The 26,101-nt window shown below is 39.5% G+C and overlaps 7 protein-coding genes across 9 annotated transcripts in view; all 7 read right to left on the bottom strand.

Annotated features, from left to right (window-relative positions):
* Positions 1-2,084: 2,084 nt before the first annotated feature.
* LOC128377184 (tripartite motif-containing protein 16-like) lies at positions 2,085-3,819 on the bottom strand. Its single transcript, XM_053337098.1, has one exon. The coding sequence runs from the start codon at positions 3,762-3,764 to the stop codon at positions 2,085-2,087; it is 1,680 nt and encodes a 559-aa protein (XP_053193073.1). The 5' UTR covers positions 3,765-3,819.
* A 2,345-nt stretch (positions 3,820-6,164) lies between these two features.
* LOC128377186 (tripartite motif-containing protein 16-like) lies at positions 6,165-7,850 on the bottom strand. The gene has a single exon (XM_053337100.1). It carries the CDS (start codon positions 7,833-7,835, stop codon positions 6,165-6,167), a length of 1,671 nt encoding a protein of 556 aa, XP_053193075.1. The 5' UTR covers positions 7,836-7,850.
* A 2,923-nt stretch (positions 7,851-10,773) lies between these two features.
* Positions 10,774-26,101, bottom strand: part of LOC128377179 (tripartite motif-containing protein 16-like protein) — a 30,618-nt gene continuing 15,290 nt past the window's right edge. The window contains exon 2 of one of the 2 annotated variants that reach the window (XM_053337091.1): positions 10,774-10,881. The gene's annotated coding sequence lies outside the window, so the exon portion shown is untranslated. Of the gene's footprint in view, positions 10,882-14,899; positions 14,918-26,101 lie in introns of those variants that run through there. The other variant, XM_053337092.1, reaches the window with a different exon arrangement.
* LOC128377187 (tripartite motif-containing protein 16-like) lies at positions 10,898-12,583 on the bottom strand. Its single transcript, XM_053337101.1, has one exon. The coding sequence runs from the start codon at positions 12,566-12,568 to the stop codon at positions 10,898-10,900; it is 1,671 nt and encodes a 556-aa protein (XP_053193076.1). The 5' UTR covers positions 12,569-12,583.
* LOC128377176 (tripartite motif-containing protein 16-like) lies at positions 14,934-18,886 on the bottom strand. Of its 2 annotated transcripts, XM_053337088.1 has the most exons (2): positions 18,868-18,886; positions 14,934-16,615 (listed from the first exon to the last, which is right to left on the bottom strand). In XM_053337088.1, the coding sequence occupies exons 1-2, from the start codon at positions 18,872-18,874 to the stop codon at positions 14,934-14,936; spliced, it is 1,689 nt and encodes a 562-aa protein (XP_053193063.1). In that variant the 5' UTR covers positions 18,875-18,886. The 2 variants fall into 2 exon arrangements, with proteins under 2 accessions (XP_053193063.1, XP_053193062.1); XM_053337087.1 differs by lacking the exon at positions 18,868-18,886 and having other exon boundaries at positions 14,934-16,616.
* Positions 19,004-20,720, bottom strand: LOC128377174 (tripartite motif-containing protein 16-like). Its single transcript, XM_053337084.1, has one exon. The coding sequence runs from the start codon at positions 20,690-20,692 to the stop codon at positions 19,004-19,006; it is 1,689 nt and encodes a 562-aa protein (XP_053193059.1). The 5' UTR covers positions 20,693-20,720.
* On the bottom strand, positions 23,090-24,763 carry LOC128377475 (tripartite motif-containing protein 16-like). Its single transcript, XM_053337425.1, has one exon. The coding sequence runs from the start codon at positions 24,761-24,763 to the stop codon at positions 23,090-23,092; it is 1,674 nt and encodes a 557-aa protein (XP_053193400.1).

Here is a 26,101-nt window from a genome sequence, read left to right as displayed (position 1 = left end):
ACAGTTTTAAAGAAGTACTGGCTGCTTTTTATACGGTTCACTTCCCTCATTCACATCTCAGCTCCTCCTGGTGAGGACAGAAGAATTTAATTCACAAAAAGAGATTACAGACACACAAAAACTACAATGTTAAATATGAAGAAGTCAGTCAACAATATAAAGAAAGTATTAAGTAATAGTTTCAACTCTGAAGTTTGTACAATATAAAATTAATTAACTCTTTAAACTGTTATACTTAATCATTTCTACATATTGATATCTGGAAGGAAAACAGCTGATAACTACTCCATGTTTTATCATTTGATTATAGATCTATAGCAGCGTCTGGCTGTCATAGAATAAAACACAAATATACTATTTAAATCTGTTAATTACCGAAAGAAAAGAACCAACATAAAGGAGTAATAAATACAGCTTCAGCCTGCAGATTATGTTTAAATAATGTATTGATTATTTAATTCATGACAGTCTGATGTTCATTTTAGGTTCAGGATGATTTTATAGGAGACACAAAGCTATATGGTGTCATATTTTACATTTAAGTGATCAGAACCATTTATGTATTATTAGAGTTCTTATACTTCATTTACAACATCCTCGATGATGAAGGAGGGAAAATGATTTCCAGGTCACAGCTGGAGGACTCCAAATACTTCATTACACGATGTTAAGGTAATAAACCATGAACAAACAGACACCCATCTCTCTATTTTCATGCAGAAACTTGTCTTGTAATGGAGTATTTCTACACTTCTGTATTGTTGCTTTTACTCTGAGGACAGCTGACAGAACCTGATTCAGCATTTTATAAACATCTTTAACATAATATTAACACATAATTAATTTTTTTATTATCCAATGTCTAGAAGAAGAATAACACAATTGTTCTTTTTTACCACTTGACTGTAATATTTTAATTGTCCAGTAGATGGCAGTGTTGTGCTGATTTAGTTTAATGATCATTTGCACAGCAGCTGAAAGTAGAAAGACTGAAGGAGAATGTGAGAAAGAAATGATAGGTTATTCAACAGTATAAGGTGTTAATATTAGCTCCAACTTGAAAGAGTTAAAATGCTTTAGTGAAGAAAGCAGAAAGTTCACTGCCTCAAATAAACTCTCATTATAATTTCACATTTCCTCCACAAGCTTTGAATGAAACACTGAGATGAAGACAGAAGACTTTTCTCACTTTTGAAAACTTTTTTTTATTGATTATGTAAAGCTTGAGACTGATCAACCATCCAATCAGTAAAGTCTGTTCAGTGATTTCAGATTCAGATTCACTTCATCCACCCAGTATGTCAGCTATGTACTAAGAACATCATTAATGATCTACTTGTTGATTATTATCATTATAATTACAACATGAAACTAACATTTATAGCAAAGAGAAGTTCACATCATCATATACACCAGATCTATCCCTTTGTTTCGCCGTTCTGTGACAGGTGTTGGATCTTGTGGGGCTTTCTGGTTCTGTCTCTCTTTATCTGGACTTTGGTCCAAAAAAATGTGACTGCTATTCTTCAAAGGCCTATAAGAGATCCTTCAAACTGGAGACTGCTCACAATCTACTGTACGCCTCCCGACTATCAAAAGGTAATGTATATCATCTTCTCCCCCTTCTTTTCAAAGGTGGATGATTCACATGATTTCAGTCATATAATTGGAAAGACTCAGGTTTTTGAGAATTAACTAAATTAAATAAATGTTCGGCTATCTGGGACTCATTCCTTGCCTACCTGGATGAGGCAGGAATGGGATTATTAATTCATCCACTTACTTTCTCACAGCCTTTGTTTAAAACACAATGTAAAGCAGTCTAAAGCATCCTGTATGACTGGCAGCGCAATTAATATTTTATCTTGTTTTCTATACATTTGTCTACTTATTTATTTACCTAATCATTTATCACTTCCATTTCTTATTTATCTTATTCACTTGTCATTTCATTTTCAAAAAAGTGTTGACAATCACTATTAGTGTGACAGCTGAACTCTGAGCAGTTTGAAAACATGGAGACAAAACCATGAAAAATTAAAAAAACACAGAATCTGACACATGAAGTCTGAAATTACTTTTGTCTATTTGAGTTTACACAACTCAGCTGTGACTCCATCATAGACAAGCCAAAGTCCAGCATAGAGAGGCTGAGTGAATGTGGTCTGGACTCTGTGGAGGAGAGTCATGGTTTCAGAGACGCTGTAGAAGGACAGAATACCTGCTCTGTGATCCAGGTACACTCCGACTCTGGAGGAACCAGGACTCGAGATGGGAGTTTTGACATTGTTGAAATAAAAAGTATAACCATTAGTGTGACAATATAACATCCAAGATTTGTCATTATATCCAAATCCACATTCATTCGAGCTCCCTACTCTGCTGATATTCTTGTATGCGACTGCTATACGAAATTTTGTCCCTCTCCAGTCCACCTCCCAGTAACAACGTCCAGTCAGACTCTCTCTACTCAGGACCTGATGCCAGTAAGTGAATCTGTCTGGGTGACTATAATAAGACTGTTTTTGACTCGTGTATGTTGCTTTTCTGTTCCCCTCAGATAATAACAGCTCTGTGTGTGTTGTGTTTGGATCCAGAGTGATTTCACATGAATATCTTAAAAACTCAGCTCTGGTCTTGGGCTCTGGTTTTGGTTCTGACAGTAAAACGTCCACTTCAGTCACTGTCAGTGAGATGTTTGTCCATTCCTCCTTCAGGATGTCCTGTAGTTTATCTCTGAGCTTTGACACAGCTGCTGTCACATCCTCAAAGTATCTCAGAGGACGGATATTGATGCTGGATGAGTCTGTAGGTTCACTGAGTTGTGACACTGAGGGGTAGTTGTGTAGAAACTGGTTGTGATCCTCTGTGTGTGAGAGCTGCTTCAGTTCAGCGTCTTTCTTCTTTAGCTCAGTGATCTCCTGCTGTAGCTTCTCCTGAAGCTCTTTGACTCCACTCACTTCAGTTCCCTGCTGGGATCTGATCTGCTGCTTCACATCAGAGCTTCTTTTCTGGAGGAGACGGATCAGCTCAGTGAAAATCTTCTCATTGTCCTCCACTGCTTTATCAGCAGAGCGACTGACGGCCTCCACCTCCTGTTGAAGCAGCTTCACATCTTTCTCTCTGTCCTGGATTCTCTGCTGGATGTTTAGTCGACTCACCTCGAGCTCTCTCTGCCTCTCAGTCCTTTCTGCTGCAGCTGAGACTGTGTTGTGGCCTTTATGTTCATCCACAGAGCAGAGATAACAGATACTCTGCTGATCAGTACGACAGAACATCTTCATCACCTCATCATGACGAGAGCAGATGTTCTCCTGAAGCGTCTTGGAGGGGTCGACCAGCTTGTGTTTTTTAAATTGACCAACATTGTAATGAGGCTGGAGGTGATTCTCACAGTAAGAGATGAGACACTGCAGACAGGACTTGAAGGCTTTCAGCTTCCTCCCAGTGCAGACATCACAGGCCACATCTTCAGGTCCAGCATAGCAGTGATCAGCAGGAGCAGCTTGGAGTCCAGTCTTCTTCAGCTGCTCCACTAAAGCTGCTAACATGGTGTTTTTCCCCAAGACAGGCCTCGGTGCAAAGATCTGTCTGCACTGAGGGCAGCTGTAGATCTTCCTCTGATCCTCTCCATCCCAGAATCCTTTAATACAGCTCATACAGTAGCTGTGTCCACAGGGAATAGCCACTGGATCCTTCAGTAGATCCAAACAGATTGAACAACAGAAAGTTTCTCTGTCCAGCTGATCGCCTCTCTGTGCCATTTCAGCTCTCAGTGGCAATGACTGTCTGAGTTTCACTTCCTGATAAGTGAAACAGGTCTGAGCTCTGATCTGAACAACATGTGACTCAGTAGTAAAAGCAGCTCTGTACTGATTTACCTGTTGGATACACCCATTGTCCAATGATAGATCTAAAGGGGAGGGAACAAGGAAATATGAGCTCAGAGTGGGAGGGAGTTTGTTGTGTGGTTGAGAGCAGGAAGAAGAGGGAGGAGTTATCAAGCAAAGGTCCATTCAAGGGAAGAGGAACAGTTTTAAAGAAGTACTGGCTGCTTTTTATACGGTTCACTTCCCTCACTCACGTCTCAGCTCCTCCTGGTGAGGACAGAAGAATTTAATTCACAAGAAGAGATTACAGACACACAAAAACTACAATGTTGAATATGAAGAAGTCAGTCAACAATATAAAGAAACTATTAAGGAATAGTTTCAACTGTGAAGTTTGTACAATATAAAATTAATTAACTCTTTAAACTGTCACCTAATGATTTCTACATAATGATATCTGGAAGGAAAACAGCTGATAAGTGCTCCATGTTTTATCATTTGATTATAGATCTATAGCAGCGTATGGCTGTCACAGAATAAGACACAAATAGACTATTTATGTCTTTTTAGGCTCAGGATGATTTTATAGGAGACACAAAGCTGAGTGGCATCATATTTTACATTTAAGTGATCAGAACCATTTATGTATTATTAGAGTTCTTATACTTCATTCACAACATCCTCGATGATGAAGGAGGGAAAATGATTTCCAGGTCACAGCTGGAGGACTCCAAATACTTCATTACACGATGTTAAGGTAATAAACCATGAACGAACAGACACCCATCTCTCTCTTTTCATGCAGAAACTTTTCTTGTAATGGAGTATTTCTACACTTCTGTATTGTTGCTTTTACTCTGAGGACAGCTGAGAGAACCTGACTCAGCATTTTATAAACATATTTAACATAATATTAACACATAATTTATGTTTTTTATTATCCAATGTCTAGAAGAAGAATAACACAATTGTTCCTTTTTACAACCTGACTGTAATATTTTAATTGTCCAGTAGATGGCAGTGTTGTGCTGATTTAGTTTAATGATCATTTGCACAGCAGCTGTAAGTAGAAAGACTGAAGGAGGCTGTGAGAAAGAAATGATAGATTATTCAACAGTATAAGGTGTTAATATTAGCTCCACCTTGAAAGAGTTAAAATGCTGAAAGTTCAGAGACTGACTAACAAACATTTGTCTGCTCTGAACATGAACTCTGTACTTTGTGTTGTTTTAGCAGGAAATCTGCCTCAAATAAACTCTCATTATAATTTCACATTTCCTCCACAAGCTTTGAATGAAACACTGAGATGAAGACAGAAGACTTTTCTCACTTTTGAAAACTTTTTTTATTGATTATGTAAAGCTTGAGACAGATCAACCATCCAATCAGTAAAGTCTGTTCAGTGATTTCAGATTCAGATTCACTTCATCCACCCAGTATGTCAGCTATGTACTAAGAACATCATTAATGATCTACTTGCTGATTATTATCATTATAATTACAACATGAAACTAACATTTATAGCAAAGAGAAGTTCACATCATCATATACACCAGATCTATCCCTTTGTATCCCCGTTCTGTGACAGGTGTTGGATCTCGTGGGGCTTTCTGGTTCTGTCTCTCTTTATCTGGACTTTGGTTTAAAAAAAATGTGACTGCTATTCTTCAAAGGCCTATAAGAGATCCTTCAAACCGGAGGCTGCCCACAATCTACTGTACGCCTCCCGACTATCATAAGGTAACGTATATCAACTTCTCCCCCTTCTTTTCAAAGGTGGATGATTCACATGATTTCAGTCATATAATTGGAAAGACTCAGGTTTTTGAGAATTAACTAAATTAAATAAATGTTCAGCTATCTGGGACTCATTCCTTGCCTACCTGGATGAGGCAGGAATGGGATTATTAATTCATCCACTTACTTTCTCACAGCCTTTGTTTGAAACATAATGTATAGCAGTCTAAAGCATCCTGTATAACTGGCAGCGCAATTGTTATTTTATCTTGATTTCTATACATTTGTCTACTTATTTATTTACCTAATCATTTATCACTTCCATTTCTTATTTATTTTATTCACTTGTCATTTCATTTTCAAAAAAGCAACATCATTAAGAGCAGTGATATCCTGCATGGATAAAAACACAAATGAAAAATGTAAATATATTAAAGAAACTGATGATGTAAACAACACATACATAAAGTTAAAAAAAGTGTTGACAATCACTATTAGTGTGACAGCTGAACTCTGAGCAGTTTGAAAACATGGAGACAAAAACATGAAAAATCAAAAACACAGAATCTGACACATGAAGTCTGGAATTACTTTTGTCTATTTGAGTTTACACAACTCAGCTGTGGCTCCATCAAAGTAAACACAAAGTCCAGCATAGAGAGGCTGAGTGAATGTGGTCTGGACTGTGTGGAGGAGAGTCATGGTTTCAGAGACGCTGTAGAAGGACAGAATACCTGCTCTGTGATCCAGGTACACTCCGACTCTGGAGGAACGAGGACCTGAGATAGCAGTTTTAATGTTGTTGAAATAGAAGTCATAGCCAGTCGTGTAACAGATTAACATCCAAGATTTGTCATTAAGTCCAAATCCACATTCATTCGAGTCCCCTACTCTGCTGATGTTCTTGTATGCAACTGCTATACGAATTCCTATCCCGCTCCACTCCACCTCCCAGTAACAACGTCCAGTCAGACTCTCTCTACTCAGCACCTGATACCATACAGTGAATCTATCTGTGTGACTAGAATAAGACTGTTGTTGACTCGTGTATGTTGCTTTTCTGTTCCCTTCAGATAATAGCAATGATGTGTATGCTGTGTTTGGATCCAGAGTGATTTCACATGAATATTGTAAAAACTCAGCTCTGGTCTTCAGCTCTGGTTGTGGCAGTAAAACATCCACATTAGTCACTGTCAGTGAGATGTTTGTCCATTTGTCCCTCAGGATGTCCTGTATTTTATCTCTGAGCTCTGACACAGCTGCTGTCACATCCTCAAAGTATCTCAGAGGACGGATATTGATGCTGGATGAGTCTGTAGGTTCACTGAGTTGTGACACTGAGGGGTAGTTGTCTAGAAACTGGTTGTGATCCTCTGTGTGTGAGAGCTGATTCAGTTCAGCGTCTTTCCTCTTCAGCTCAGTGATCTCCTGCTGCAGCTTCTCCTGAAGCTCTTTGACTCGACTCACTTCAGTTTCCTGCTGGGATCTGATCTGCTGCTTCACATCAGAGCTTCTTTTCTGGAGGAGACGGATCAGCTGAGTGAAGGTCTTCTCACTGTCCTCCACTGCTTTATCAGCAGAGCGACTGACGGCCTCCACCTCCTGTTGAAGCAGCTTCACATCTTTCTCTCTGTCCTGGATTCTCTGCTGGATGTTTAGTCGACTCACCTCGAGCTCTCTCTGCCTCTCAGTCCTTTCTGCTGCAGCTGAGACTGTGTCATGGCCTTTATGTTCATCCACAGGGCAGAGATAACAGATACTCTGCTGATCAGTACGACAGAACATCTTCATCACCTCATCATGACGAGAGCAGATGTTCTCCTGGAGCTTCTTTGAGGGGTCGACCAGCTTGTGTTTTTTAAATTGACCAACAGTGTAATGAGGCTGAAGGTGATTCTCACAGTAAGAGATGAGACACTGCAGACAGGACTTGAAGGCTTTCAGCTTCCTCCCAGTGCAGACATCACAGGCCACATCTTCAGGTCCAGCATAGCAGTGATCAGCAGGAGCAGCGTGGAGTGCAGTCTTCTTCAGCTGCTCCACTAAAACTGCTAACATGGTGTTTTTCCCCAAGACAGGCCTCGGTGCAAAGGTCTGTCTGCACTGAGGGCAGCAGATCTTCCTCTGATCCTCTCCATCCCAGAATCCTTTAATACAGCTCATACAGTAGCTGTGTCCACAGGGAATAGTCACTGGATCCTTCAGTAGATCCAAACAGATTGAACAACAGAAGGCTTCTTGGTCGAGCTGAACTCCTTTCTGCGCCATTTCAGCTGTCAGTGGCAACGATTGTCTGAGTTTCACTTCCTGATAAGTGAAACAGGTCTGAGCTCTGATCTGAACAACATGTGACTCAGTAGTAAAAGCAGCCTGACAGCTGTGTACTGATTTACCTGTTGGATACACCCATCATCCAATGATAGATCTGAAGGGGAGGGAACAAGGAAATATGAGCTCAGAGTGGGAGAGAGTTTGTTGTGTGTTTGAGAGCAGGAAGAAGAGGGAGGAGTTATCAAGCACCGGTTCATTATAGGCAGAGGAACAGCTTTAAAGAAGTACTGGCTGCTTTTTATACGGTTCACTTCCCTCACTCACGTCTCAGCTCCTCCTGGTGAGGACAAAAGAATTTAATTCACAAAAAGAGATTACAGACACACAAAAACTACAATGTTAAATATGGAGAAGTTAGTCATCAATATATAGAAAACATTAAGTAATAGTTTCAACTCTGAAGTTTGTACAATATAAAATGTTTTAACTCTTTAAACTGTTATACTTGATAATTTCTACATATTGATATCTGGAAGGAAAACAGCTGATAACTGCTCCATGTTTTATCATTTGATTATAGATCTATAGCAGCGTCTGATTGTCACAGAATAAGACACAAACAGACTATTTAAATGTTAGAAAGAAAGAAAAGAACCAACATAAAGGAGTAATAAAAACAGCTGCAGCCTGCAGAATATGTTTAAATAAATCATTGACTTTTATTGTGACAGTCTGATGTTCCTTTTAGGGTCAGAATGATTTTATATCAGACACGAAGCTGTGTGGCATCATATTTTACATTTAAGTGAGCAGAACTATTAAAGTCCGTGTAAAGTAAGAATAAATATGTGTACTGAATTTGACTTACCAGAGAAAAGTGTGTTGTTAACCACCCTGCCAAAATTTGAATGATTAAACAAATCACCAAATATATTATATATATAGCCTATATATATATCTTCCTCTGCTTCCAAACGCTGAAACCCCGCCCCCTACCAAGTGTCACCTGTCAATCAAAGTCACCACCTCAACCAGAAAGGATGCGATGTCTGAGAGCTTTCAGCTGCTTACTCAGCTGCTAGCTCTGCGGCTAACTCGGCTGCTAACTCGGCAGCTAACTCAGCTAGCTGTAGACTGTAGTAGTAGTAGTAGTGTGTGCTGAATGTATTTATACCTCTACAGCAGCAGGGGCGGGTTTATGCTAATCACTAAATCCTGAACACAGAAATGTTGAAACACAGTTTGTGAAGCCTAGCTCCACAATTCAAATCTAAATGGTTGAAATACTTTTTACACCTTTTTTAGAAATGCATTTATGACCTATTTAATGTGTTTAGAAGACAATGGCTGAATTCACTTTACACAGTCTTTTATGTATTATTAGAGCTCTTATAATTCATTCACAACATCCTCGATGATGAAGGAGGGAAAATGATTTCCAGGTCACAGCTGGAGGACTCCAAATACTTCATTACACGATGTTAAGGTAATAAACCATGAACGAACAGACACCCATCTCTCTATTTTCATGCAGAAACTTTTCTTGTAATGGAGTATTTCTACACTTCTGTATTGTTGCTTTTACTCTGAGGACAGCTGACAGAACCTGACTCAGCATTTTATAAACATCTTTAACAGAATATTAACACATAATTTATGTTTTTATTATCCAATGTCTAGAAGAAGAATAACACAATTGTTCCTTTTTACAACCTGACTGTAATATTTTAATTGTCCAGTAGATGGCAGTGTTGTGCTGATTTAGTTTAATGATCATTTGCACAACAGCTGAAAGTAGAAAGACTGAAGGAGAATGCGAGAAAGAAATGATAGGTTATTCAACAGTATAAGGTGTTAATATTAGCTCCACCTTGAAAGAGTTAAAATGCTGAATGTTCAGAGATTGACTAACAAACATTTGTCTGCTCTGAACATGAACTCTGTACTTTGTGTTGTTTTAGCAGGAAATCTGCCTCAAATAAACTCTCATTATAATTTCACATTTCCTCCACAAGCTTTGAATGAAACACTGAGATAAAGACAGAAGACTTTGCTCACTTTTGAAAACTTTTTTTTATTGATTATGTAAAGCTTGAGACTGATCAACCATCCAATCAGTAAAGTATGTTCAGTGATTTCAGATTCAGATTCACTTCATCCACCCAGTATGTCAGCTATGTACTAAGAACATCATTAATGATCTACTTGCTGATTATTAACATTGTAATTATGACATGAAACTAACATTTATAGCAAAGAGAAGTTCACATCATCATATACACCAGATCTATCCCTTTGTCTCGCCGTTCTGTGACAGGTGTTGGATCTCGTGGGGCTTTCTGGTTCTGTCTCTCTTTATCTGGACTTTGGTGCAAAAAAAATGTGACTGCTATTCTTCAAAGGCCTATAAGAGATCCTTCAAACCGGAGACTGCTCACAATCTACTGTATGCCTCCCGACTATCATAAGGTAATATCAACTTCTCCCCCTTCTTTTCAAAGGTGGATGATTCACATGATTTCAGTCGTATAATTGGAAAGACTCAGGTTTTTGAGAATTAACTAAATTAAATAAATGTTCAGCTATCTGGGACTCATTCCTTGTCTACCTGGATGAGGCAGGAATGGGATTATTAATTCATCCACTTACTTTCTCACAGCCTTTGTTTGAAACACAATGTATAGCAGTCTAAAGCATCCTGTATAACTGGCAGCACAATTGTTATTTTATCTTGCTTTCTATACATTTGTCTACTTATTTATTTACCTAATCATTTATCACTTCCATTTCTTATTTATCTAATTCACTTGTCCTTTCATTTTCAAAAAAACAACATCATCGTGAGCAATGATATCCTGCATGAATAAAGATACAAACGACAAATGTACATATATTAAAGAAACTGATGATTTAAACAACACATACATAAAGTTAAAAAAAGTGTTGACAATCACTATTAGTGTGACAGCTGAACTCTGAGCAGTTTGAAAACATGGAGACAAAAACATGAAAAATCAAAAACACAGAATCTGACACATGAAGTCTGGAAATACTTTTGTCTATTTGAGTTTACGCAGCTCAGCTGTGACTCCATCATTATAAACCCAAAGTCCAGCATAGAGAGGCTGAGTGAATGTGGTCTGGACTCTGTGGAGGAGAGTCATGGTTTCAGAGACGCTGTAGAAGGACAGAATACCTGCTCTGTGATCCAGGTACACTCCGACTCTGGAGGAAACAGGACCTGAGACGGGAGTTGAGATGCTGTTGAACCAAAATACATAACAAGTCATGGAACAGATTAACATCCAAGATTTGTCACTAAATCCAAATGCACATTCATTCGAGCTCCCTACTCTGCTGATGTTCTTGTATGCGACTGCTATACGAAATTCTGTCCCTCTCCAGTCCACCTCCCAGTAACAACGTCCAGTCAGACTCTCTCTACTCAGGACCTGACGCCGTATAGTGAATCTGTCTGGATGACTAGAGTAAGACTGTTTTTGTCTCACTGCTTCTGCTTTTCTGTTCCCTTCTGATAATAACAAATTTGTGTGTGCTGTGTTTGGATCCAGATAGATTTCACATGAATATTGTAAGAACTCAGCTCTGGTCTTGGGCTCTGGTTCTGACAATAATACGTCCACTTCAGTCACTGCCTGTGAGATGTTTGTCCATTTGTCCCTCAGGATGTCCTGTAGTTTATCTCTGAGCTTTGACACAGCTGCTGTCACATCCTCAAAGTATCTCAGAGGACGGATATTGATGCTGGATGAGTCTGTAGGTTCACTGAGTTGTGACACTGAGGGGTAGTTGTGTAGAAACTGGTTGTGATCCTCTGTGTGTGAGAGCTTCTTCAGTTCAGCGTCTTTCCTCTTCAGCTCAGTGATCTCCTGCTGCAGCTTCTCCTGAAGCTCTTTGACTCGACTCACTTCAGTTTCCTGCTGGGATCTGATCTGCTGCTTCACATCAGAGCTTCTTTTCTGGAGGAGACGGATCAGCTGAGTGAAGATCTTCTCATTGTCCTCCACTGCTTTATCAGCAGAGTGACTGACGGCCTCCACCTCCTGTTGAAGCAGCTTCACATCTTTCTCTCTGTCCTGGATTCTCTGCTGGATGTTTAGTCGACTCACCTCGAGCTCTCTCTGCCTCTCAGTCCTTTCTGCTGCAGCTGAGACTGTGTCGTGGCCTTTATGTTCATCCACAGAGCACAGATAACAGATACTCTGCTGATCAGTACGACAGAATATCTTCATCACCTCATCATGACGAGAGCAGATGTTCTCCTGGAGCTTCTCCGAGGGCTCCACCAGTTGGTGTTTTTTAAATTGACCAATAGTGTAATGAGGCTGGAGGTGATTCTCACAGTAAGAGATCAGACACTGCAGACAGGACTTGAAGGCTTTCAGCTTCCTCCCAGTGCAGACATCACAGGCCACATCTTCACGTCCAGAATAGCAGTGATCAGCAGGAGCAGCTTGGAGTCCAGTCTTCTTCAGCTGCTCCACTAAAGCAGCTAAAATGGTGTTTTTCCCCAGGAAAGGCCTCGGTGCAAAGGTCTTTCTGCACTGAGGGCAGCAGATCTTACTCTGATCCTCTCCATCCCAGAATCCTTTAATACAGCTCATACAGTAGCTGTGTCCACAGGGAATAGTCACTGGATCCTTCAGTAGATCCAAACAGATTGAACAACAGAAGGCTTCTTGGTCGAGCTGAACTCCTTTCTGCGCCATTTCAGCTCTCAGTGGCAACGACTGTCTGAGTTTCACTTTCTGATAAGTGAAACAGGTCTGAGCTCTGATCTGAACAACATATGACTCAGTAGTAAAAGCAGCCTGACAGTTCTGTACTGATTTACCTGTTGGATACACCCATTGTCCAATGATAGATCTAAAGGGGAGGGAACAAGGAAATATGAGCTCAGAGTTGGAGGGAGTTTGTTGTGTGTTTGAGAGCAGGAAGAAGAGGGAGGAGTTATCAAGCACGGGTTCATTCAAGGGAAGAGGAACAGTTTTAAAGAAGTACTGGCTGCTTTTTATACGATTCACTTCCCTCACTCACATCTCAGCTCCTCCTGGTGAGGACAGAAGAATTTAATTCACAAAAAGAGATTACAGACACACAAAAACTACAATGTAAAATATGAAGAAGTCAGTCAACAATATAAAGAAAGTATTAAGCAATAGTTTCAACTCTGAAGTTTGTACAATATAAAATGAATTAACTCTTTAAACTGTCACCTAATAATTTCTACATATTGATATCTGGAAGGAAAACAGCTGATAACTGATCCATGTTTTATCATTTGATTATAGATCTATAGCAGCGTCTGGCTGTCATAGAATGAGACATAAATAGACTATTTAAATCTGTTAATTACTGAAAGAAAAGAACCAACATAAAGGAGTAATAAATACAGCTTCAGCCTGCAGATTATGTTTAAATAATGTATTGATTATTTAATTGATGACAGTCTGATGTTCATTTTAGGTTCAGGGTGATTTTATAGGAGACACAAAGCTGTGTGGCGTCATATTTTACATTTAAGTGATCAGAACCATTTATATTTTATTAGAGTACTTATAATTCATTCACAACATCCTCGATGATGAAGGAGGGAAAATGATTTCCAGGTCACAGCTGGAGGACTCCAAATACTTCATTACACAATGTTAAGGTAATAAACCATGAACGAACAGACACCCATCTCTCTATTTTCATGCAGAAACTGTTCTTGTTGTCTTGTAATGGAGTATTTCTACACTTCTGTATTGTTGCTTTTACTCTGAGGACAGCTGACAGAACCTGATTCTGCAATTTATAAACATCTTCAACATAATATAAACACATAATTTATGTTTTTATTATCCAATGTCTAGAAGAAGAATAATACAATTGTTCCTTTTTACAACCTGACTGTAATATTTTAATTGTCCAGTAGATGGCAGTGTTGTGCTGATTTAGTTTAATGATCATTTGCACAGCAGCTGAAAGTAGAAAGACTGAAGGAGACTGTGAGAAAGAAATGATAGATTATTCAACAGTATAAGGTGTTAATATTAGCTCCACCTTGTAAGAGTTAAAATGCTTTAGTGAAGAAAGCAGAAAATTGACAGCCTCAAATAAACTCATTATAATTTCACATTTCCTCCACAAGCTTTGAATGAAACACTGAGATAAAGACAGAAGACTTTTTTCACTTTTGAAAACCTTTTTTTTTATTGATTATGTAAAGCTTGAGACTGATCAACCATCCAATCAGTAAAGTCTGTTCAGTGATTTCAGATTCAGATCCACTTCATCCACCCAGTGTGTCAGCTATGTACTAAGAACATAATTAATGATGTACTTGCTGATTATCATCATTATAATTATAACATGAAACTAACATTTATAGCAACGAGACGTTCACATCATCATATACACCAGATCTATCCCTTTGTCTCCCCGTTCTGTGACAGGTGTTGGATCTCGTGGGGCTTTCTGGTTCTGTCTCTCTTTATCTGGACTTTGGTCCCAAAATAATGTGACTGCTATTCTTCAAAGGCCTATAAGAGATCCTTCAAACCGGAGGCTGCTCACAATCTACTGTATGCCTCCCGACTATCATAAGGTAAGGTATATCAACTTCTCCCCCTTCTTTTCAAAGGTGGATGATTCACATGATTTCAGTCATATAATTGGAAAGACTCAGGTTTTTGAGAATTAACTCAATTAAATAAATGTTCAGCTATCTGGGACTCATTCCTTGTCTACCTGGATGAGGCAGGAATGGGATTATTAATTCACCCACTTACTTTCTCACAGCCTTTGTTTAAAACACAATGTAAAGCAGTCTAAAGCATCCTGTATGACTGGCAGCGCAATTAATATTTTATCTTGTTTTCTATACATTTGTCTACTTATTTATTTACCTAATCATTTATCACTTCCATTTCTTATTTATCTTATTCACTTGTCATTTCATTTTCAAAAAAGTGTTGACAATCACTATTAGTGTGACAGCTGAACTCTGAGCAGTTTGAAAACATGGAGACAAAACCATGAAAAATTAAAAAAACACAGAATCTGACACATGAAGTCTGAAATGACTTTTGTCTATTTGAGTTTACACAACTCAGTTGTGACTCCATCATAAAGAAGATGAAGTCCAGCATAGAGAGGCTGAGTGAATGTGGTCTGGACTCTGTGGAGGAGAGTCATGGTTCCAGAGACTCTGTAGAAGGACAGAATACCTGCTCTGTGATCCAGGTACACTCCGACTCTGGAGGAATGAGGACCTGAGATGGGGGTTCTGATGTTGTTGAAATAAAAGTCATAGCCAGTCGTGTAACAGACTAACATCCAAGATTTGTCATTAAATCCGAATCCACATTCATTTGAGCCCCCTATTCTGCTGATATTCTTGTATGCAACTGCTATACGAAATTCTCTCCCTCTCCAGTCCACCTCCCAGTAACAACGTCCAGTCAGACTCTCTCTACTCAGGACCTGACACCATCCAGTGAATCTGTCTGGGTGACTAGAGTAAGACTGTTGTTGACTCGTATATGTTGCTTTTCGGTTCCCCTCAGATAATAACAGCTCTGTGTTTGCTGTGTTTGGATCCAGAGTGATTTCACATGAATATTGTAAGAACTCAGCTCTGGTCTTGGGCTCTGGTTCTGGTTCAGACAGTAAAACATCCATTTCTCTCCCTGTCAGTGAGATGTTTGTCCATTTGTCCCTCAGGATGTCCTGTAGTTTATCTCTGAGCTCTGACACAGCTGCTGTCACATCCTCAAAGTATCTCAGAGGACGGATATTGATGCTGGATGAGTCTGTAGTTTCACTGAGTTGTGACACTGAGGGGTAGTTGTGTAGAAACTGGTTGTGATCCTCTGTGTGTGAGAGCTGCTTCAGTTCAGCGTCTTTCCTCTTCAGCTCAGTGATCTCCTGCTGCAGCTTCTCCTGAAGCTCTTTCACTCGGCTTATTCCAGTTTCCTGCTGGGATCTGATCTGCTGCTTCACATCAGAGCTTCTTTTCTGGAGGAGACGGATCAGCTCAGTGAAGATCTTCTCATTGTCCTCCACTGCTTTATCAGCAGAGCGACTGACGGCCTCCACCTCCTGTTGAAGCAGCTTCACATCTTTCTCTCTGTGCTGGATTCTTTGCTGGATGTTTAGTCGACTCACCTCGAGCTCTCTCTGCCTCTCAGTCCTTTCTGCTGCAGCTGGGACTGTATCGTGGCCTTTATGTTCATCCACAGAGCAGAGATAACAGATACTCTGCTGATCAGTACGACAGAACATCTTCATCACCTCATCATGACGAGAGCAGATGTTCTCCTGAAGCGTCTTGGAGGGGTCAACCAACTTGTGTTTTTTAAATTGACCAACAGTGTAATGAGGCTGGAGGTGTTTCTCACAGTAAGAGATCAGACACGTCAGACAGGACTTGAGGGCTTTCAGCTTCCTCCCAGTGCAGACATCACAGGCCACATCTTCAGGTCCAGCATAGCAGTGATCAGCAGGAGCAGCTTGGTGTCCAGTCTTCTTCAGCTGCTCCACTAAAGCTGCTAAAATGGTGTTTTTCCCCAAGACAGGCCTCGGTGCAAAGGTCTGTCTGCATTGAGGGCAACAGATCTTACTCTGATCCTCTCCATCCCAGAATCCTTTAATACAGCTCATACAGTAGCTGTGTCCACAGGGAATAGTGACTGGATCCTTCAGTAGATCCAAACAGATTGAACAACAGAAGGCTTCTTGGTCGAGCTGAACTCCTTTCTGCGCCATTTCAGCTCTCAGTGGCAACGACTGTCTGAGTTTCACTTCCTGATAAGTGAAACAGGTCAGAGTTCTGATCTGAACAACATGTGACTCAATAGTAAAAGTAGCCTGACAGCTCTGTACTGATTTACCTGTTGGATACACCCATTGTCCAATGATAGATCTAAAGGGGAGGGAACAAGGAAATATGAGCTCAGAGTAGGAGGGAGTTTGTTGTGTGTTTGAGAGCAGGAAGAAGAGGGAGGAGTTATCAAGCACGGGTTCATTCTAGGAAGAGGAAAAGTTTTAAAGAAGTACTGGCTGCTTTTTATTCGGTTCACTTCCCTCACTCACATCTCAGCTCCTCCTGGTGAGGACAGAAGAATTTAATTCACAAGAAGAGATTACAGACACACAAAAACTACAATGTTAAATATGAAGAAGTCAGTCAACGATATAAAGAAAGTATTAAGAAATAGTTTCAACTCTGAAGTTTGTACAATATTAAATTAATTAACTCTTTAAACTGTCACCTAATAATTTCTCCATATTCAAATCTGGAAGGAAAACAGCTGATAACTGCTCCATGTTTTATCATTTGATTATAGATCTATAGCAGCATCTGATTGTCACAGAATAAGACACAAATAGACTATTTATGTCTTTTTAGATTCAGGATGATTTTATAGGAGACACAAAGCTGTGTGGCGTCATATTTTACATTTAAGTGATCAGAACCATTAATATATTATTAGAGTTCTTATACTTCATTCACAACATCCTCAATGATGAAGGAGGGAAAATGATTTCCAGGTCACAGCTGGAGGACTCCAAATAATTCATTACACGATGTTAAGGTAATGAACCATGAACGAACAGACACCCATCTCTCTATTTTCATGCAGAAACTTTTCTTGTAATGGAGTATTTCTACACTTCTGTATTGTTGCTTTTACTCTGAGGACAGCTGACAGAACCTGACTCAGCCTTTTATAAACATCTTTAACATAATATTAACACATAATTTATGTTTTTATTATCCAATGTCTAGAAGAAGAATAACACAATTGTTCCTTTTTACAACCTCACTGTAATATTTTAATTGTCCAGTAGATGGCAGTGTTATGCTGATTTAGTTTAATGATCATTTGCACAGCAGCTGTAAGTAGAAAGACTGAAGGAGAATGTGAGAAAGAAATGATAGATTATTCAACAGTATAAGGTGTTAATATTAGCTCCACCTTGAAAGTCTTAAAATGCTGAATGTTCAGAGACTGACTAACAAACATTTGTCTGCTCTGAACATGAACTCTGTACTTTGTGTTGTTTTAGCAGGAAATCTGCCTCAAATAAACTCTCATTATAATTTCACATTTCCTCCACAAGCTTTGAATGAAACACTGAGATAAAGACAGAAGACTTTTCTCACTTGTGAAAACTTTTTTTTATTGATTATGTAAAGCTTGAGACTGATCAACCATCCAATCAGTAAAGTCTGTTCAGTGATTTCAGATTCAGATTCACTTCATCCACCCAGTATGTCAGCTATGTACTAAGAACATCATTAATGATCTACTTGCTGATTATTATCATTATAACATGAAACTAACATTTATAGCAAAGAGAAGTTCACATCATCATATACACCAGATCTATCCCTTTGTATCCCCGTTCTGTGACAGGTGTTGGATCTTGTGGGGCTTTCTGGTTCTGTCTCTCTTTATCTGGACTTTGGTTTAAAAAAATGTGACTGCTATTCTTCAAAGGCCTATAAGAGATCCTTCAAACCGGAGACTGCTCACAATCTACTGTATGCCTCCCAACTATCATAAGGTAACGTATATTAACTTCTCTCCCTTCTTTTCAAAGGTGGATGATTCACATGATTTCAGCCACATAATTGGAAAGACTCAGGTTTTTGAGAATTAACTCAATTAAATACATGTTCAGCTATCTGGGACTCATTCCTTGCCTACCTGGATGAGGCAGGAATGGGATTATTAATTCACCCATTTACTTTCTCAAAGCCTTTGTTTGAGACACAATGTATAGCAGTTTAAAGCATCCTGTATAACTGGCAGCGCAATTGTTATTTTATCTTGTTTTCTATACATTTGTCTACTTATTCATTTACCTAATCATTTATCACTTCCATTTCTTATTTATCTTATTCACTTGTCATTTCATTTTCAAAAAAGCAACATCATCATGAGCAATGATATCCTGCATGGATAAAAACACAAATGAAAAATGTACATATATTAAAGAAACTGATGATGTAAACAACACATACATAAAGTTAAAAAAAGTGTTGACAATCACTATTAGTGTGACAGCTGAACTCTGAGCAGTTTGAAAACATGGAGACAAAACCATGAAAAATTAAAAAAACAGAATCTGACACCTGGAATTACTTTTGTCTATTTGAGTTTACGCAACTCAGCTGTGTCTCCAACATAGTAAAGACAAAGTCCAGCATAGAGAGGCTGAGTGAATGTGGTCTGGACTCTGTGGAGGAGAGTCATGGTTTCAGAGACGCTGTAGAAGGACAGAATACCTGCTCTGTGATCCAGGTACACTCCGACTCTGGAGGAACGAGGACCTGAGACAGGAGTATGAATATTGTTGAACCAAAAATTATAATTGTTAGTGAAACAATGTAACATCCAAGATTTGTCATTAAATCCAAATCCACATTCATTCGAGTTCCCTACTCTGCTGATATTCTTGTATGCAACTGCTACACAGACTGTTTCTGTCCCTCTCCAGTCCACCTCCCAGTAACAACGTCCAGTCAGACTCTCTCTGCTCAGGACTTGAGTATCATTAGTGAATCTGTCTGGATGACTAGAGTAAGACTGTTTTTGTCTCATTGCTTCTGCTTTTCTGTTCCCTTCTGATAATAACAAATTTGTGTGTGCTGTGTTTGGATCCAGAGTGATTTCACATGAATATTTTAAGAACTCAGCTCTGGTCTTGGGCTCTGGTTCTGGTTGTGGTTCTGACAGTAAAACATCCACTTCAGTCACTGATTGTGAGATGTTTGTCCATCTCTCCTTCAGGATGTCCTGTAGTTTATCTCTGAGCTCTGACACAGCTGCTGTCACATCCACAAAGTATCTGAGAGGACGGATATTGATGCTGGATGAGTCTGTAGGTTCACTGAGTTGTGACACTGAGGGGTAGTTGTGTAGAAACTGGTTGTGATCCTCTGTGTGTGAGAGCTCCTTCAGTTCAGCGTCTCTCTTCCTCAGCTCAGTGATCTCCTGCTGCAGCTTCTCCTGAAGCTCGTTGACTCGACTCATTTCAGTTTCCTGCTGGGATCTGATTTGTTGTCTGACATCAGAGCTTCTTTTCTGGAGGAGACGGATCAGCTCAGTGAAGATCTTCTCACTGTCCTCCACTGCTTTATCAGCAGAGTGACTGACGGCCTCCACCTCCTGTTGAAGCAGCTTCACATCTTTCTCTCTGTCCTGGATTCTCTGCTGGATGTTTAGTCGACTCACCTCGAGCTCTCTCTGCCTCTCATTCCTTTCTACTGCAGCAGAGACTGTGTTGTGGCCTTTATGTTCATCCACAGGGCAGAGATAACAGATACTCTGCTGATCAGTACGACAGAACATCTTCATCACCTCATCATGACGAGAGCAGATGTTCTCCTGGAGCTTCGTCGAGGGGTCGACCAGCTTGTGTTTTTTAAATTGACCAACAGTGTAATGAGGCTGGAGGTGATTCTCACAGTAAGAGATCAGACACGTCAGACAGGACTTGAAGGCTTTCAGCTTCCTCCCAGTGCAGACATCACAGGCCACATCTTCAGGTCCAGCATAGCAGTGATCAGCAGGAGCAGCTTGGAGTCCAGTCTTCTTCAGCTGCTCCACTAAAGCTGCTAAAATGGTGTTTTTCCCCAAGACAGGCCTCGGTGTGAAGACCTGTCTGCACTGAGGGCAGCTGTACATCTTCCTCTCATCCTCTCCATCCCAGAATCCTTTAATACAGCTCATACAGTAGCTGTGTCCACAGGGAATAGTCACTGGATCCTTCAGTAGATCCAAACAGATTGAACAACAGAAGGCTTCTTGGTCCAGCTGAACTCCTTTCTGCGCCATTTCAGCTCTCAGTGGCAACGACTGTCTGAGTTTCACTTCCTGATAAGTGAAACAGGTCTGAGCTCTGATCTGAACAACATATGACTCAGTAGTAAAAGCAGCTGTGTACTGATTTACCTGTTGGATACACCCATTGTCCAATGATAGATCTAAAGGGGAGGGAACAAGGAAATATGAGCTCAGAGTGGGAGGGAGTTTGTTGTGTGTTTGAGAGCAGGAAGAAGAGGGAGGAGTTATCAAGCACGGGTTCATTCAAGGGAAGAGGAACAGTTTTAAAGAAGTACTGGCTGCTTTTTATACGGTTCACTTCCCTCACTCACATCTCAGCTCCTCCTGGTGAGGACAGAAGAATTTAATTCACAAGAAGAGATTACAGACACACAAAAACTACAATGTTAAATATGAAGAAGTCAGTCATCAATATAAATAAAGTATTAAGCAATAGTTTCAACTCTGAAGTTTGTACAATATTAAATTAATTAACTCTTTAAACTGTCACCTAATAATTTCTACATATTGATATCTGGAAGGAAAACAGCTGATAACTGCTCCATGTTTTATCATTTGATTATAGATCTATAGCAGCGTCTGGCTGTCACAGAATAAGACACAAATGGACTATTTATGTCTTTTTAGGCTCAGGATGATTTTATAGGAGACACAAAGCTGTGTGGCATCATATTTTACATTTAAGTGATCAGAACCATTTATGTATTATTAGAGTTCTTATAATTTATTCACAACATCCTCGATGATGAAGGAGGGAAAATGATTTCCAGGCCACAGCTGGAGGACTCCAAATACTTCATTACACGATGTTAAGGTAATAAACCATGAACGAACAGACACCCATCTCTCTATTTTCATGCAGAAAAACTTTTCTTGTAATGGAGTATTTCTACACTTCTGTATTGTTGCTTTTACTCTGAGGACAGCTGACAGAACCTGATTCAGTATTTTATAAACATATTTAACATAATATAAACACATAATTTATGTTTTTATTATCCAATGTCTAGAAGAAGAATAACACAATTGTTCCTTTTTACAACCTGACTGTAATATTTTAATTGTCCAGTAGATGGCAGTGTTGTGCTGATTTAGTTTAATGATCATTTGCACAGCAGCTGTAAGTAGAAAGACTGAAGGAGAATGTGAGAAAGAAATGATAGATTATTCAACAGTATAAGGTGTTAATATTAGCTCCACCTTGAAAGAGTTAAAATACTGAAAGTTCAGAGACTGACTAACAAACATTTGTCTGCTCTGAACATGAACTCTGTACTTTGTGTTGTTTTAGCAGGAAATCTGCCTCAAATAAACTCTCATTATAATTTCACATTTCCTCCACAAGCTTTGAATGAAACACTGAGATGAAGACAGAAGACTTTTCTCACTTTTGAAAACTTTTTTTTATTGATTATGTAAAGCTTGAGACTGATCAATCATCCAATCAGTAAAGTCTGTTCAGTGATTTCAGATTCAGATCCACTTCATCCACCCAGTATGTCAGCTATGTACTAAGAACATCATTAATGATCTACTTGCTGATTATTATCATTATAATTATAACATGAAACTAACATTTATAGCAAAGAGAAGTTCACATCATCATATACACCAGATCTATCCCTTTGTCTTGCTGTTCTGTGACAGGTGTTGGATCTCGTGGGGCTTTCTGGTTCTGTCTCTCTTTATCTTGACTTTGGTCCCAAAAAAAATGTGACTGCTATTCTTCAAAGGCCTATAAGAGATCCTTCAAACCGGAGGCTGCTCACAATCTACTGTACGCCTCCCGACTATCATAAGGTAACGTATATCAACTTCTCCCCCTTCTTTTCAAAGGTGGACGATTCACATGATTTCAGTCATATAATTGGAAAGACTCAGGTTTTTGAGAATTAACTCAATTACATAAATGTTCGGCTATCTAGGACTCATTCCTTGCCTACCTGGATGAGGCAGGAATGGGATTATTAATTCATCCACTTACTTTCTCACAGCCTTTGTTTGAAACATAATGTATAGCAGTCTAAAGCATCCTGTATGACTGGCAGCGCAATTGTTATTTTATCTTGATTTCTATACATTTGTCTACTTATTAATTTACCTAATCATTTATCACTTCCATTTCTTATTTATCTTATTCACTTGTCATTTTAATTTTCAAAAAAGCAACATCATCATGAGCAGTGATATCCTGCATGGATTAAAACACAAATGAAAAATGTACATATATTAAAGAAACCGATGAGTTAAACAACACATACATAAAGTTAAAAAAAGTGTTGACAATCACTATTAGTGTGACAGCTGAACTCTGAGCAGTTTGAAAACATGGAGACAAAAACATGAAAAATCAAAAACACAGGATCTGACACCTGGAATTACTTTTGTCTATTTGAGTTTACGCAACTCAGCTGTGGCTCCATCATAGTAAAAACAAAGTCCAGCATAGAGAGGCTGAGTGAATGTGGTCTGGACTCTGTGGAGGAGAGTCATGGTTTCAGAGACGCTGTAGAAGGACAGAATACCTGCTCTGTGATCCAGGTACACTCCGACTCTGGAGGAACAAGGACCTGAGACAGGAGTTAAGATGTTGTTGAAATAAAATTCATAACGGTTAGTGTAATAATATAACATCCAAGATTTGTTATTAGATCCAAATTCACATTTATTTGAGCTCCCTACTCTGCTGATGTTCTTGTATGCGACTGCTACACCGACTGCTCCTGTCCCTCTCCAGTCCACCTCCCAGTAACAACGTCCAGTCAGACTCTCTCTACTCAGGACCTGAGAAAAACCAGTGAATCTGTCTGGGTGACTAGAATAAGACTGTTGTTGACTTGTGTATATTGCTTTTCTGTTCCCATCAGATAATAACACTTTTCTGTGTGCTGTATTTGGATCCAGAGTGATTTCACATGAATATCTTAAGAACTCAATTCTGGTCTTGGGCTCTGGTTCTGACAGTAAAACATCCATTTCTGTCCCTGTTAGTAAGATATTTGTCCATTTGGACCTCAGGAGGTCCTGTAGTTTATTTCTGAGCTCTGACACAGCTGCTGTCACATCCTCAAAGTATCTGAGAGGACGGATATTGATGCTGGATGAGTCTGTAGGTTTACTGAGTTGTGACACTGAGGGGTAGTTGTGTAGAAACTGGTTGTGATCCTCTGTGTGTGAGAGCTTCTTCAGTTCAGCGTCTTTCCTCTTCAGCTCAGTGATCTCCTGCTGCAGCTTCTCCTGAAGCTTTATGACTCCACTCACTTCAGTTTCCTGCTGGGATCTGATCTGCTGCTTCACATCAGAGCTTCTTTTCTGGAGGAGACGGATCAGCTGAGTGAAGATCTTCTCACTGTCCTCCACTGCTTTATCAGCAGAGCGACTGACGGTCTCCACCTCCTGTTGAAGCAGCTTCACATCTTTCTCTCTGTCCTGGATTCTCTGCTGGATGTTTAGTCGACTCACCTCGAGCTCTCTTTGCCTCTCAGTCCTTTCTGCTGCAGCTGAGACTGTGTTGTGGCCTTTATGTTCATCCACAGAGCACAGATAACAAATACTCTGCTGATCAGTACGACAGAACATCTTCATCACCTCATCATGACGAGAGCAGATGTTCTCCTGGAGCTTCTTGGTGGGCTCCACCAGCTTGTGTTTCTTTAATGGAGGTGCATTGTAATGAGGCTGGAGGTGATTCTCACAGTAAGAGGCTGGACAGGTCAGACAGGACTTGAGGGCTTTCAGCTTCCTCCCAGTGCAGACGTCACAGGCCACATCTTCAGGTCCAGCATAGCAGTGATCGGCAGGAGCAGCTTGGAGTCCAGTCTTCTTCAGCTGCTCCACTAAAGCTGCTAACATGGTGTTTTTCCCCAAGACAGGCCTCAGTGTGAAGGCCTGTCTGCACTGAGGGCAGCAGATCTTCCTCTCATCCTCTCCATCCCAGAATCCTTTAATACAGCTCATACAGTAGCTGTGTCCACAGGGAATAGTCACTGGATCCTTCAGTATATCCAAACAGATTGAACAACAGAAGGCTTCTTGGTCGAGCTGAACTCCTTTCTGTGCCATTTCAGCTCTCAGTGGCAATGACTGTCTGAGTTTCACTTCCTGATAAGTGAAACAGGTCTGAGCTCTGATCTGAACAACATATGACTCAGTAGTAAAAGCAGCCTGACAGCTCTGTACTGATTTACCTGTTGGTTACACCCATCGTCCAATTGTAGATCTAAAGGGGAGGGAACAAGGAAATATGAGCTCAGAGTGGGAGAGAGTTTGTTGTGTGTTTGAGAGCAGGAAGAAGAGGGAGGAGTTATCAAGCACGGCTTCATTCAAGGGAAGAGGAACAACTTTAAAGAAGTACTGGCTGCTTTTTATGCAGTTCACTTCCCTCATTCACGTCTCAGCTCATCCTGGTGAGGACAGAAGAATTTAATTCACAAGAAGAGATTACAGACACACAAAAACTACAATGTTAAATATGAAGAAGTCAGTCATCAATATAAAGAAAGCAATAAGTAATAGTTTCATCTCTGAAGTTTGTACAATATAAAATTAATTAACTCTTTAAACTGTCACCTAATAATTTCTACATATTGATATCTGGAAGGAAAACAGCTGATAACTACTCCATGTTTTATCATTTGATTATAGATCTATAGCAGCGTCTGATTGTCACAGAATAAGACATAAATAGACTATTTAAATCTGTTAATTACTGAAAGAAAAGAACCAACAGGAGTAATAAATACAGCTTCAGCCTGCAGATTATGTTTAAATAATTTATTGATTATTTAATTCATGACAGTCCGGTGTTCATTTTAGGTTCAGGATGATTTTATAGGAGACACAAATCTGTGTGGTGTCATATTTTACATTTAAGTGATCAGAACCATTTATGTATTATTAGAGTTCTTATACTTCATTCACAACATCCTCGATGATGAAGGAGGGAAAATGATTTCCAGGTCACAGCTGGAGGACTCCAAATACTTCATTACACGATGTTAAGGTAATAAACCATGAACGAACAGACACCCATCTCTATATTTTCATGCAGAAACTTTTCTTGTTGTCTTGTAATGGAGTATTTCTACACTTCTGTATTGTTGCTTTTACTCTGAGGACAGCTGACAGAACCTGATTCAGCATTTTATAAACATCTTTAACATAATATTAACACATCATTTATGTTTTTATTATCCAATGTCTAGAAGAAGAATAATACAATTGTTCCTTTTTACAACCTGAATGTAACTTTTTAATTGTCCAGTAGATGGCAGTGTTGTGTTGATTTACTTTAATGATCATTTGCACAGCAGCTGAAAGTTGAAAGACTGAAGGAGAATGTGAGAAAGAAATGATAGATTATTCAACAGTATAAGGTGTTAATATTAGCTCCACCTTGAA

This window comes from Scomber japonicus, chromosome 17 (assembly GCF_027409825.1).
Source record: "Scomber japonicus isolate fScoJap1 chromosome 17, fScoJap1.pri, whole genome shotgun sequence".
In the NCBI taxonomy this organism is placed as follows: Eukaryota; Metazoa; Chordata; class Actinopteri; order Scombriformes; family Scombridae; genus Scomber; species Scomber japonicus.
The sequence above is the reverse complement of the archived record's forward strand: the minus strand, read 5'-3'. Positions and strand labels throughout refer to the sequence as shown.